The sequence below is a fragment of the Giraffa tippelskirchi genome, chromosome X (genome assembly GCF_054371585.1).
Source record: "Giraffa tippelskirchi isolate mGirTip1 chromosome X, T2T-mGirTip1v1.2.pri, whole genome shotgun sequence".
Lineage (NCBI taxonomy): Eukaryota > Metazoa > Chordata > Mammalia > Artiodactyla > Giraffidae > Giraffa > Giraffa tippelskirchi.
The window spans coordinates 87,274,038-87,287,885 of record NC_137289.1 but is presented as its reverse complement, the minus strand read 5'-3'; the positions used below and the strand labels follow the sequence as shown (position 1 = coordinate 87,287,885).

General features: G+C 50.3%; 1 protein-coding gene across 1 annotated transcript; it reads right to left on the bottom strand.

The window, feature by feature from the left end:
• Window positions 1-8,983: 8,983 nt before the first annotated feature.
• On the bottom strand, window positions 8,984-12,978 carry LOC145537136 (uncharacterized protein CXorf49 homolog). Its single transcript, XM_081567897.1, has 6 exons — window positions 11,576-12,978; window positions 10,795-10,951; window positions 10,181-10,257; window positions 9,863-9,908; window positions 9,259-9,300; window positions 8,984-9,154 (listed from the first exon to the last, which is right to left on the bottom strand). The coding sequence occupies exons 1-5, from the start codon at window positions 12,863-12,865 to the stop codon at window positions 9,260-9,262; spliced, it is 1,611 nt and encodes a 536-aa protein (XP_081424023.1). The 5' UTR covers window positions 12,866-12,978; the 3' UTR covers window positions 8,984-9,154; window position 9,259.
• Window positions 12,979-13,848: the final 870 nt, after the last annotated feature.

Here is a 13,848-nt window from a genome sequence, read left to right as displayed (position 1 = left end):
GCAAACAAACAAAGATGCGGAGGAAAAGAGATCAGATTTGCACTTACCAAAGGGTAGGTGTGGGGGAGGGGAATTGGACAAAGGTGGGCAAAAGGGGCAGACTTCCGGTTACTAGATAAATAAGTACGAGGGATGTAACGTACAACATGGTAAATACAATCGACACTGCCGTATGTTATATATGAAAGTTGTTAAGAGAGCAAATCCTAAGAGTTCTTCTCACAAGAAAAATTGTCTTTTTCTTTAATTTTGTATCTATATGAGAAGATGAGCGTTCACTAAACTTACTGTGATAATCATTTCATTTCATGATGTATATAAGTCAAACCATGATGCTGTACACTTTAAATTTATACAGTGCTGTATGTCAAATATATCTGAATAGAATTGGAAGAATCTAAAGAATGTCCTGATGCCATGCGCGGAGACGGACAGGACATCAACTTTGCGGTATTCCTGCCAAAACATTTAACCTGAGTGGAAACAGGAAGCAGCAATGAGACAAATTCAACTGGAGAAGATTTCTAAAAACCACCTGGATTGGATCTTTAAAAATGTCACTATCGTGCAAGACCAAAAAAATCTAGGGAAATGTTATAGTTTACAGGACACTGAAGACGCTTGACAACCAAATGCATCACGTGGCCTTTATTTGGAAGCAAACTTATTTTAGAAATCAGGTAGAAAAACCATGTTGGGACGATCAGACATTTTGAGTGAGGATCATATAGTGGGTAACTGTATTGTCTCAAAATTAAATTTCCTGAGTATGATAATTGCATTAAGATTTTGAGGCAGACTAATCTTTTTCTTTAGAGATCCATACTGGAATATTGAGAGAAGATACACCGCAACGTCTTAAAGGAACTCCAGTGATTCAACAAAACAGAGAGAGGGACAGACAGAGACTATGGCAAATGTGGCAAAATATTAATAGTGGGTCAGTCCAGGTGAAGGATCTTTGGGTGTTCTGTGCTGTTTTCTTGGAACTGCTATCTGTAGAAGGAATACCCTGGGGTCCAGTGGTTAGGACTCAGTGGAAAAGACCCTGATGCTGGGAGAGAGTGAGGGCAGGAGGATAAGGTGGGGTGGGGGTGGGGTACACAGGAGGAGATGGTTGGATGCCATCACCGACTCAGTGGACACGAGTTTGAGCAAACTCCAGGAGATAGTGGAGGACAGGGCAGCCTGGTGTGTTGCAGTCCATGGGGTCGCAAAGAGTTGGACACGACTTAGTGACTTGAACAACAACAACAGCTACATGTAAGAGAGATATTTCCGAAAATAAAATTTGGGGGCAAAGAGGACATCATGGGCCACTTTATTCCAATCCGTTTGAAAACTTAGGAAAAGATGACCAATTTTTAGAAAAAAAAAATAATAACTTACCAACACTGACTCCAGAAAGAATAGCCACCCTGAGTTGCTCCAGGTAACCATAATGAAATACACCAGTAGTCAAAGCAACTTTCACAGAAATCCTCCAGGCTTCCCCCACTGAATGCTGACAAACATCCTAGGCATAAATATTTTCAATTTCACACAAAACCTTAGGAAAAATAGAAAAGGTGGGATACTCCCAAACTCATTTCCCTGAGAATGAAATAACCTTGATATTAAATCCTGTCAAGGACAGTTTGAGAAAGGAAACGCACAGGTCAATCACACACTCAGCACATAAAAGCAAGAACCAGAAACGGAATCTTAGCAAGGTGAATCCTACAGGATATGCAAAAGGGAAATACATCATATGCCATGAGTAGGTTCATCCCGGGGCTTCCCTGGTGGCTCAGATGGTAAAGAACCTACCTGCAATGCGGGAGACCTGGGTTCGATCCCTGGGTGGGGAAGTTCCCCGGGAGGAGGGCATGGCAACCCACTCCAGTATTCTTGCCTGGAGAATCCCCATAGACAGAAGAGCCGCTGGGCTCCCCCCTCCATGGGGTCGCAAAGTGCCAGGCAGGACTGAGCGACTAAGCATAGCACAGCACACAGATTCACCCCAGGAATACAAACTTGATTTAATTTGAGGTGATATATCCTTCCAGCTTATCAGACTATGGGAGAAAACCATGTGCAGAAAAAGTAAGTAGTGTCAATATCTATTCATAATGTACTTTTAAAAATATTTCTTTTAATTTAATGTTTATTTTTAACTGGCGTATAGTTGATTTCCAATGTGTGTTAGGTTCAGGTGTACAGCAGAGTGATTCAGTTATACATCTACATATATCCATTTCTTTTCTGATTCTTTATCCATAAAAATTATTACACAATGTTGAGTAGAGTTCCCTGTGCTATAGAGAAGGCCCTTGTTGATTATCTATTTCACATATAGTAGGCTGTATCTGTTAATCCCGAACTTCTAATTCATCCCTCCCCTACCGCTGCCTTTCCCTTTTGGTAATCATAAGTTTTCAAAATCTCTTTCTCTTTTGTAAATAAGTTCCTTTGTACAGTTTTTTAGGTTCCATCCCTAAGGGACATTTGTCTTTCTCTTTCTGACTTTCCTCACTCAGTATGACAATCACCACATCCATCCATGCTGCGGCAAGTGGCATTATTTCATTCTTTGTATGGTTAAGTAATATTCCATTGTATATATGTATCACATATTCCTTATCCATTTCTCCGTCGTTGTATATTTAGGTAGCTACCGTGTCTTGGCTGTTGTAAAGAGTGCTGCAATCAACATTTGAGTGCATGCGTCTTTTCAAATTATGGTTTTCTCCAGATATATGCCCAGGAGTGGGATTGCTGGATCTTACGGTAGTTCTATTTTCAGTTTTTAGGGAAACTTCCTACTCTTCTCCGTAGTGGTTGTACCAATTTATGTTCCCATCAACAGTGAAGGAGGATTCTCTTTTCTCCACACTTTCTCCAGCATTTACCGTTTGTACATTTATGATGATGGCCATTCTGATAGGCGTGAGGTGATACCTCATTGTAGTTCTGATTTGCATTTATCTGATAATTAATGATGTTGAGCATCTTTTCACGTGGTTTTTGGCCATCTGTATGTCTTCTTGGAGAAACACAATTTCTGCCCCTTTTTATAAAACATAATGGGCAGATTTTATATATATATATGTATGTATGTATGTATGTATGTATGATGAGCTTCATGAAGTGCTTGTATATTGGAAGGTAATCCCCTGTCTGTCACATGATTTTCAAATGTATTCTCCCATTCTGAGGGTTGTCTTTTCGTCTTGTTTATAGTCCCCGCCCCCCCCGCCCCCCCCCGCCACCTTTGCTGTCCAAAAGCTTTTAAGTTTAATTACATCCCACTTGTTTATTTTCGTTTTTATTTTCATTACTCTAGGAGGTGGATGCAAAATCATATTGCTGTGATTTATGTCAAAGAGTGTTCTGCATATGTTTTCCTCTAAGAGTTACATAGTGTCTTGTGTTACATTTAGGTTTCAATCCATTTTGAATTTATTTTTGTGTATGATGTTAGAGAATGTTCTAATTTCATTCTTTTCTGTGCAGCTGTTCTCCCAGCACCACTTATTGCAGAGACTGTCTTTTCTCCTTTGTATATTCTTGCCTCCGTTGTCAGAGATTAATTGACCGTAGGCACATGGGTTTATTTCTGGGCTTTCTATCCTGTTCCTTTGATCAATATTTCTGTTTTTGTGCCAGTAGTACCATACTGTTTTGATGACTGTACCTTTGTAGTATAGTCTGAAGCCCAGGAGCCTGATTCCTCCAGCTCCATTTTTCTCTCTCAGGATTGCTCTGGCTATTCACAGTCCTTTGTGTCTCCATACATACTTTGAGAATTTGTGCTCTAGTTCTGTGAAAAATACCATCGGTAATTTGATAGGGATTCAGCATCAGTAGGTTGCACTGGGTTGTATAGTCATTCTGCCAATATTGATTCTTCCAATCCAAGTGATCTCAGAGAGGCAGCAGTGAGCTGTGGCTTTAAGTTTGCCCCTTTGAAAAATGCATTTCTCAAGGAGGCAAAATCTGTAAAAAGAGGTACAGAGTTTATTGTTAGAGACACAGCACAACAAGTAGGAGAGCACACAGAGAAACAGCTTGTTTAGTTAAGACAGAGAAGGCAATGATACACACTTGGAGAGACAGGGTGTGGGCATCTGTCCTAATGAGGAGGAGTGCAGTGAGAGGCAGTTAAGTCACTTATATAGGGCAGTCCTTTTGGGTCTTTGTTTATGTTTGGCCAGTTATCCTGTTTCTTTTCTCACACCTGACCTGCCCTAGGACCCTCCCCAACATGCATGAGCAACTCTATCCCAAGATGCATGCCAGCCCAGAGACCTATGGGGGAGACGTTGCATCACATATTATGGGGTGGGACCTCTTTGTTTTTGACCCCCAAGGAGCCTTTCTGCCCATGTGCAGTGTCTCTCCTGCCCTGAGAATGGGACACACGTGACCTCTTGCTCTTTTACTCAAACGGAGAGTAGCCCCTCTGTCTCTGCCAGAGCTGTTATCTTAAAGTGTCCTCAGGAGACAAAGCCTGACTATTTACCCTGTATCTCTTATTCTTTCTCTTTCAAAGGGCAAGCCGGAGGTTGATTGTAAATACCTGGACTCAAGCCCACTTGCCTCCTTCCTTGGGAAATGGAAAGCAGAGGCTAGTTGCAAATGCTTGGCCTCACAAGAATATGATCTTTCTTTCCATCTGTTTATGTCATCTTCAACATCTCTCATTAGGGCGTTCCAGATGAGGATCTTTATCCCTTCCCTACCTCTGCCTTTCCCTTTTGGTAATCATAAGTTTTCAAAGTCTGTTTCCGTTTTGTTAATAAGTTCATTTGTACAGTTGTTTAGGTTCCACGTGTAAGGGACATTTGTCTTTCTCTTTCTGACTTTCTTCACTCAGTATGGCAATCACTACGTCCATCCATGTTGCTGCAAGTGGCATTATTTCATTCTTTTTATGGTTAAGTAATATTCCGCTGTATATAGGTACCACATATTCTTTATCCATTCCTCTGTCGATGGATATTTAGGTAGGTATTCTTGCCTGGAGAAACCCATAAAAGAGGAGCCTGTTGGGTTACAGTCCATGGGGACGCCAAGACTCACACACGACTGAGCAACTAACACTTTCACTTTCACTTACTAGCATATGAAATGAGCACAGTTGTATGGTAGTTTGAACGTTCTTTGGCATTACCCTTCTTTGGGATTGGACCCCATGAACAGGATAGCAATGTAACAGATTTCTATATAATAATTTTGTACTCTTCAACTTTACTGAATTGATTTATGAATTCTGGAAGATTTCAGGTGGCATCCTTAGGATTTCCAATGTATAGTAACATGTCACATGCAAACAGTGACAGTTTTCATTTTCCTTTTCCATTTTGGACTCCCTTTGTTTCTTTTTCTTCTCTGATTGCGGTATCATACTGTACTTTCTACAGTTTATTAAATAATATGGGTTTACTGAAATTAATTTACATAAAAACCTAAGTGCCTACAAACATTCGATTATGGAAACACCACTACAATCAACATAAAAAGCATTTTCATCAGCTACAAAATTGTTTCATTCTCTTTGGTAGTTTAACCCCTAATCTCAAGCCCGAGACCCTGGCAATCCCCAGTCTGTTTTCTGTGTCTATAGTTTGGCCTCCTCAAGAATGTGAAGTAAATGGAATCGGGCAGTATGTAGATTTATCCATTTGGATTCCTCAGAGAAAAGAACATATCGGTGACTTCTGGACGTGCAATGTACATTTATGTCACCTGAGTATAGTTACATGGGTTGATTGGTTCATGATTATTTGTGATACTGAGGGCTCACACGCTCCACAACGTGTATATGTATGGTCTGTTTAATTCAATGTAATTAATCTTTTATGTTTGGAAGGGTTATTTTAATAAAAAGCAATAGTAAATCCTTTTCAAAAAGTGAATCATCCTGGTAAAAGTCAGGCTGGCAGATACCTCAAGAGGACTAGGGAGGAAGAAGTGATTGGCTTGGAACAAAAGGGGGGTTCGAAACTACAGGCCTGTTCTCCATCTGCATCTGAGCAGTACTTACCAGGCCTTCAAGATCGCACGAGCACAAGGGCATCAAGCACACCACAGTCATTCAAACACTGGGACACTCCAGGGACTGGGATAGTTACCGAGGGACAGTCAAGGTGGAAAATCTGGCAGCCCCAGTGTGCCCGGCCGAACCTGGCCAATGCAGGTGAAACTTACCCCACATTAAGTCAGCTGAGTAGCAGCCTTCATTGCATCTGCAAGCATAACCCACTGTTATCACGCAAAGGAAAATACAAGCCAACTGCAGGGATTAGGACTTGGACATCTTTGGGCAAGTTTACTGTGCTCACCACCCCAGGCTCCCTCTTCAGGACTCACCTCCTCTACCTTCTTTGTTTGTGCCAATCTCCCTCAAGAGTCCAGAGAGAGAGGTAGGCCTGGGGCTGGGGCTGGGGCTGGTGGGGTGGGGGTGTAATGGGGAGGGAGCCTCTTCCCAGGTGTTGGACAGGCAGGACGGGGCCTAGGGCTCTCCAAAGCAGCTGTCACTGTCTCCCAGGCTGGAGAAGGGGCATGAGGGGGAAAGGCAACAGGGGTGCACCGAATGAGGCTGGGCTTCGGCCTTCCTCCTACCCTCTGGGGCGCAGATGTATTTCTTTAACCTATGCCTCAGATTTCCCGCTGGAAGTGGAAGGCTTGGGGCTGAGCCAAGGCCTGTGATGTATATGTTTCCAGCAACATTATAGTGAGGTAGTTGGTCTGAACTGTGTGCCCAGAGGAGGGAAGGGAGCCTGGTGAAAAGTGAGCGAGGGGTTGTGTTCACGCCCTCGCACCTCCACTTCCATGAGCTTCTCCAACTTCCTCACCCTGGTGACCACAGTCCCGTGCCCCACTCTGCCCAAGGGTGGTGCTGATGCTGGTGCTTGACTTCTCCCCAGGCACAACTTACCTACGTGTCTCGGTGGGCAGAAACCTCAGCGGGAAGGTCTCTGCCAAATCTACTCACTCGGACAACAGCGAGATGTGCTACACCACCAGGCAATAACCACCGGATCAGCTGTAAACTAAGTGATCAGGCCCTCCTGCTCCAGGGAGGGGTCTGAGTGGAAGGAGTAAGTCCCACGCATGTTCTTTGCTGACCCTTGAGGTCTGTGACTGGCCCAACCCTCGTGCTCTGTCCACCTGACCTCATGCCATGAGCCCCGGAAGGAAGTCAAGGTCAAAATGTGGGGGAAGGGCGGGCCCGAGGGCTCCCCATTGCTCAGGTGCAGTCACCCCTAACTCCCCACAAGTAATCCAGGTGGGGGGGGGGATCTCCTGTTTCTAAGATGGGCAGCCACGTCCCAGGTAGTCTCCGGAGCCACCCTTCCCATTTTCACTCATCCACACCCTCAGCAGTTGGCAGACATCACAGAATCGCAAGGTAGGATCCAGTGCCTCCTCCAGCGACTCCAACATTTTGGGATGTCCTGTCCTGAGGTTTGGTGAACTGCATCCTCCCCCTTCTATGTTTTGGGAACGTGACAACACCCCTTGAATAAAGGAGATCCGACCCTTGCTTCGGCTCACTCAGTGCCTTACAGAATCTGGACCAGGCTCTATTTCCATTACTCCCCGAATCACACCTTTCTGCCTCAAGGGGCATTATCCCTGATGACTTTAATTCACCCAGAGAGATGCCCAGGCACCAACTTTGAATGTGCTACCTACCATCATACCCTCTTTTGTGAAATAAAACCGTGGTCTTTCAGGAAGGGAGTCAGGCAGAACCTACCCTCATTTCACTCCAATACAAATGTGTCCCTCTGAGTCTCAGGCTGGCACAGCCCTGGGGTCTTGGCTGAGAGAAGGAAGTCCTCCCCAAACTTCAGGGCGGGAGGGAGGGACGGGAATTGAACATGGATTTCAGACTCAGTCTTGTGTGCCCTAACAAGTAGTCTGGGAGACTGAGCTGGGACACTCCGGGAAGTATCATTTGCAGGAAAATCTATGTCATGGGGCTGGTGGAACGGTATTTGATGGAGACCCTGTAAGAACACAGACTTACCAACCATACTTGTCATAGAGCCTGATGGGCCCGTTTCCACTCAAGGGCAGAGAGACATCCAGGCTGCAGGAGTGTAGGCTGGTCAGTTGGTTAGGGCAGGGAGGATATGAAAGCTCCAAGGACCGGACCATCCATCTCTAGCTCTCAGGGTGCACTCTGCCCCAGACTGGCACCAGACGCCTCTCCTGACCTCCAGCTCAGCAACTAACCTGAGCTTTTCTCCTGTGTTCCCCTGTGTTCCCCTGAGCTTCGATCCTGCTCCCCAGTTCAGCGGGTCCAAGATTCATCCTCATGCCCTTTACTGAACCCAAGGAAGGGGAAGCCAAAGTTTTGGTGCCTGAGTCTCAGGGGTGAGTGCTGAAGAGAGCGGGGAGAGTACGCAGGTTCCTGCTTGCAAGGTGGCTCCGGGGGTGGGGTGGGGTAGGGACTCCACTGAGAGGGTAGGGCAGGGGAAGGGGGAAGATGAGCAAACCTGTGCCTGTTACCACCTGCTTAAGTAAACATGCAGGCAAGGTCATCGATGGCAAGCCAGGGGAGAGATCGAGGGTGCTCTGACAGGAAAGCAGAGTGGTCGGGGTAAGCAGGACAATGAGTGCAGTGAGGGAAGGGTGAAAGACTGGAGCTCTGTAAGGGGGTCATGACTTCCTTCTGACAGGGAGGCAGAATGGCAGCAATGAATGGAAACTCCTAAACCCCAGAGGAGGGTGTTTAGAGAACTAGAAGAGGGCCTTCAGGGAAAAGGAGGGACGTGCCAAGGTGGCCAGACAGAGCCCACACAGAACACACACTAGGGGCGCTCCGCTGGCCTGACGGCCTGGATGGTAGCACAGGCTGACCCAGAGTGCCCCCCACAGGATGCCAGAGGTACTGTTGTGGAACAGGCTCTGATACGGAGTGGCTCCCCACCAGGCCTTGCCCCATTCCCCCAACCCCTACCCCCCAGAGAGAGGACAGAACACAGAATATGAGAAGCCTTTTAATCAAAAACTGCTGTGAAACTGGGGCAGACAGGGGGCAAAACAAGGGGCAGAGGATGCCCTGGTGGAGGCAGAACAGGAGGCAACAAGCTTGGCCACAGCTCGTCGGCCCCGGAGGTAACAGCTGCTCCTCTTGCCGGAAGATACTGGGCTCAACCTGTGAAACAGCAGAGTCAGGGAAGAGCCTCAAGCCAGGGCCAGCCCACGGCCCTGCTCAACAGCCAGGACTGTGGGAAGGGGTGTGGGGTGTGTAACACTCACTTCAAAGGATCCGGAACTTGTCAACCTGGTACTGCATGGAGGCTGCAACAGGGAGAGGCATAAACAGGTGCTCTAGACAGACGGACATAGAAGCCTGTCCCCCTGTCCCCGTGGGGAACCACCTAGCCCTGCAACCTGAAACCCACATACCCCCAGCCCCGATGCAAAGAGCTCTGGGCCTCGTCACTCCCCACTACCGGAATTAAATGTGGAGCCATTTCCTAAAAGGAAACAAAATGTGCCAGCAGCTCTCAAGGTCGGGGCCACGCCCAGACCATTCAAAAATTGTCTCACAAACAATCCAACAAGAACCTCCGAGGCCACACCAGATCAACAAGGCATCTCTACAAGTCCTATCAGAAGGAGCTCTCTAGGACTCGCCTGGCTGGCAGAGTGTGCACGCAGTCCACACAGCACTTTGCTCCTTGTCCACACGCCCAGCTGAACATGCACCGCCCCCTCCAGGGTCAGGCGTGATAGGTTCTCCTCCCCACAGGAATGCTGGTCCCTACGAGGCCTCCTGCACCGGCAGCCCACCCACCCCAAGGGCCCACCCCACTTCTGCACTAAGAACCCACTGCTCTCTGTCCCTGGTTCCTCATACCAAGTTGCTCCTTAAGGTCGTCTATTTCTCTCTGTAGCACCAGACACTAGGCCAGCAGACACAGCAGGAAGAGAAACGGTTAGTATACACCCGCCTCCCCTCCTCCTCTCCCCCCGGGCCCTCCATCCCAAAGCCAGGTGTCTAGACTGGCAAGGGAAAGACTTTCCTCAGAGGAAAGGAGGTGGGCTCCCTCCCTGGGGTGTGGGATGGGGACGGGGCGGGGGGCGGGGGGGGTGCCCACACATGTCAGTTGAACTTGGACCCAGATCCCACCATGGGGTTTGGGTGTGCATTTCCAGGAGCCAGAAGAAGCATTACCCGAGGACAGCCCTGCCTTGCAGCTGGCTGCTGCCGCCTTTTCGGTCTTGGGGGATGGTCAGTTGGTTCGCGGTCACCTGACAGGGAAAGGACACACAATCCAGCTTCCCAGGCTCCCAGTGAGGTGGAAAGGGCCAAGCAGGGTCTAACGTGAGGTGAGGCAGTACCACCCTCTGCTAGCATCAAGCCTCCCCGGCTCTGCCCGGCAGGCAGCCCAAACCTTCTCTCTGGGCCTGCCCCTCCTATTCCTCAGGGGCAGCCATTTTACCACCATGGTCCCGAAAGACTGTGGTTCTGGGTTCGAGCCTCCCAGAGCGGCAGCCACGGCCAGCACCTGGGAGAGCAATGTGGGCGAACAGCACTTCACAGAAAACGCTATTAGCCTGCAGGTCTACGCCCAGAGTAGCTGTTGGGGCACTGCCACCGATCACCCCTGCCAAACAAATCCCACACAGAAGGTGATGGGGCCAGGGCTAGCCCTGCTGACACCTGTTTCCCATGGAAGAAGCAGCCTGAGAGCAAGGCTGAGGCCCCAGAAAAGAGAGAGAGAGAGACAGAGGTTTCTGCCCTCACCCCTGGTTCCCTGCCCCCATATCAAAACCCAGGACACTCACCTGAGGGGCCAGGCCCTCTGGGCATGACTTCTCCCTTGTTCATGGCCACGGGCTCTGAGTTTCCTGAATCCTGCCCACCTCTGATGTTGACGTTGGTGCTGCTGGGTTCTCCTTGACGCACCCGTGGACAAGACGCCGGTGCCCTGTCAGTGGTCAGCTAAGAACAAAGATTTCTCACTGACCTGGAGTAAGGATGTGTGTGTGTGCGTGCGCCTGTGTGTACCAGTGCATTTATATGTCTATGTCTGTGTGTGTGAGACCTCGTGTGATTCAAGACCGAGCTGAGGCAGGGAACTGGAAAGGAAACTGAAAGGCTGATCTCTTCAGCACATTCCCTCTAAGTCAGCCCCAGGCCAGCAGGCAGAGCTGAGCTGGGGACAACAGTGTGGCACTGAGAAAGCCTGGGGCCCCTGCAAGGAAGGTTTGGGGATCAGCTAGGAAGTAGGATTCAGGAAAGTGATGTGTCTAAACACCGAAGCTCTGTGAATCTTTTATGGGGCCCCTCAAATCAATTCAGCTACCAGCTCTCCCTTCTACTCCAGCCCCAGCCTGGCTGGAAACAGGCCAAGGGTGGAGAACCCAGCCCAGCACACCCAAAGTGCTACCTTAACGTTTGTCCCTAGTAAAAGACCCCAATCTGGCATCCTAATGACCCAGTGACCGAGGGCCACCCAATGACCACCCCTGAGGGATGGACAGAGGGAGCACGGGTGAAGACCTGTGTCCTGGGGAGGATGGCAGGGGGAAGAGGGGGGAGCGAGGAGGGGCCTGGCCTACTCACTTGGCCCTTTGGGAATGGGTCTCTATTTGGGTCGTTGTCTTCTCCGGACACCGCCATTGCTGCCACCAACTCCCGTGCCCGCCTAGCCATGGATTTCTTCCGAGCGCCGGTTTGCTTGGATTCTTTGGCTCCCGAAGGGACCAAGGCATACTTCTTGGACCTCTCAAGCAGCGGGATGCCGGAGACTGGGGGGAAGGTGACCGGATCCAGGGGAGTGGCCGAGATTCCCTGCTCCCAGGAAGGGAAGGTTCTCCCCGGGGCAGGTTTGGAGACGCCCCTGAGGGATTTCTTCTCGTGGACCCCCTTCCTACTAGGATTGGGCCGCGGTAGGCTGCCTGTAGTGGCAGCTGCAGTAGCTGGTGCTACTGCTACTCTCGGGTACCTGGGCAGGCTGCCCCCCTTCTCCTTGAGCATGCTCTGCAATTTCTTAGAGGGAGAGATGTCCCCCTGCTCTGCATAGCCCTGCCTGACCTGCCTTTCCACAACCGAGATTAATCCTCGCAGAGCCGAGGACTGGCAAGTGCCTGGCACGTTAAGGAGATTCTCCCTGCCTTGGACTTTTGAGTGTTTGGGTGTGTCCCCGGGGCCCTTGGGGCTGTTGAGCTTGGCCTGTCCTCCGTCTGTGCCATAAATGCTCACCCTCATCAGCTCTATCTCACTGAACTCATCAGAGGACTCGGAGTCAGACAGCAGCCCGGCTGGGCTTTCTGAGGGGGGCCGCTGGCGATCCACAGCCACCTTCAACCTACTCTTACTGCCTCTCTTAGGGTTTCCCCCAGCCTGGCCCGCCTCGAGCCTGCCAACCTCGAGAGGGCTGGCCTCAGCCTGTGCCTCTTCCCCAACCCTCTGGGCGGCCATGCCTCGACTGCCGGGTCGCTCCTCGAGGGCCCACAAGGGAGACCCTTCGCCGACCACGTAGCTCTCCGGAGACAGGCATCTGCGGATGCCCAGCAAGTCCAGGTTGGCCAGCTGCTGCAGGATGGCCGCCACTGACTCGTCAGCCAGCTGCAGGACGTCCCCCTGGTCGTCGGCCGGGGAACCAGGCCGGCCTTCGCGGCCACACAGCACCTGCCCTCCCGCTTCCGTTACCTCCCGCTCTGACTCAAAGCACTCAGGATCTAGGAAGCCATCCCCACCCTCACCCTCGCCGTTTCGCGCTGCCCCCGGCTCAGGGCCGGGGCTGGGTCCCTGCAGAGCTGTGGAGCGGACCTCAAGGCCGCTTCTGTGCTCCCCGCACTCTGAGCTGAAACCCACTCCCCTAACAGCCGCCTCATCATCTGAGGAGCTCATGTCGCGACCTGGGTGGCCGCGGACCTGGGGCGGCGACGATTTATCAACCAGGTCGAGGGGGCGGCGGCGGTAACGGTCAGGGCATGCGAGGCGGGCGGCGTCTGGAGCGCGCCCTAAAGCAGCACGCGCAGGCGATGGCAGCAAATCTCGCGAAGCTTTCAGCTTGCCAGCGCTGCGCCTCCTCATTGGTCCGGTTCCTGCCAACCAGCACGCGCCTTCTTTGCCCGCCCCCTCGAGGTGTAACCAATGGGGTCGAGGGCCTCCTGTGGTTTGCTGCCAAGCCCAAAGGCCATCGCGGCAGATGGCGAGTTGGTGGCTGAAGGTGATGCTGCGTGTATACCTCTGTCAAGCCTCTCGTCCCACCTCCTCCTGTCCCACCTCCCCTTTCCGGTTCCAGTCACAGCCCTGAGCCCTGACTGTGTACAAAGTGTGTGAAGCAGGAGGCAGGAAGGTACTGAGGGCGCTGGTCTCTTGGGAGGTGAGGATGACACGTCAGGATGGAGGCGCTGGGCGCCTAGCACGTGCTGAAAGCATTTGCCAGCCTCCCTTCCACCACAAGTCTTATGACCCAATGGGAGAATGGGCAGAGGAATCCCGCGCTCAGTGATGAGTGGTCGGCGTACTTCTCCCTAAGTGGCCAGAGGACAAAGGGATTGTCGTTTTCTTCTGTAACATCTCTGCCTCAACTGCTCCATCAAACGTTCTTGGCAGGCAGATTTGGGGGACAGTCTGGGGTTGACCTCACTCCCCCAGCTCTTTCCCCACTCTGAGGCAATTCAAAGAAGAGAGAGTCTCACTGTCCAGTCCCCCCTTCAAAGATGCTCACCACCGCTGACCCTGGAGATGTAAACTAAAACCATGAATCGGGCTTCCCGCACTAGGACGACAAGCTTCCAAGTGCTTAACCATTCCGAGAGTGGGTGAGTTGAGGAGCAAACCTCTGTGGCGGTGGTGCAAGAAATCCATTTGGGAGGTAATTTGGC

Coding starts and splice junctions, on each gene's coding strand:
- LOC145537136 (XM_081567897.1), bottom strand. CDS start 12,865: ATGAGCTCCTCAGATGATGAGGCGGCTGTTAGGGGAGTGGGTTTCAGC. Junction 10,952..11,575: donor ACCCATTCCCAAAGGGCCAA/GTGAGTAGGCCA, acceptor CTTTGTTCTTAG/CTGACCACTGACAGGGCACC. Junction 10,258..10,794: donor CAGAGGGCCTGGCCCCTCAG/GTGAGTGTCCTG, acceptor TTTCCCTGTCAG/GTGACCGCGAACCAACTGAC.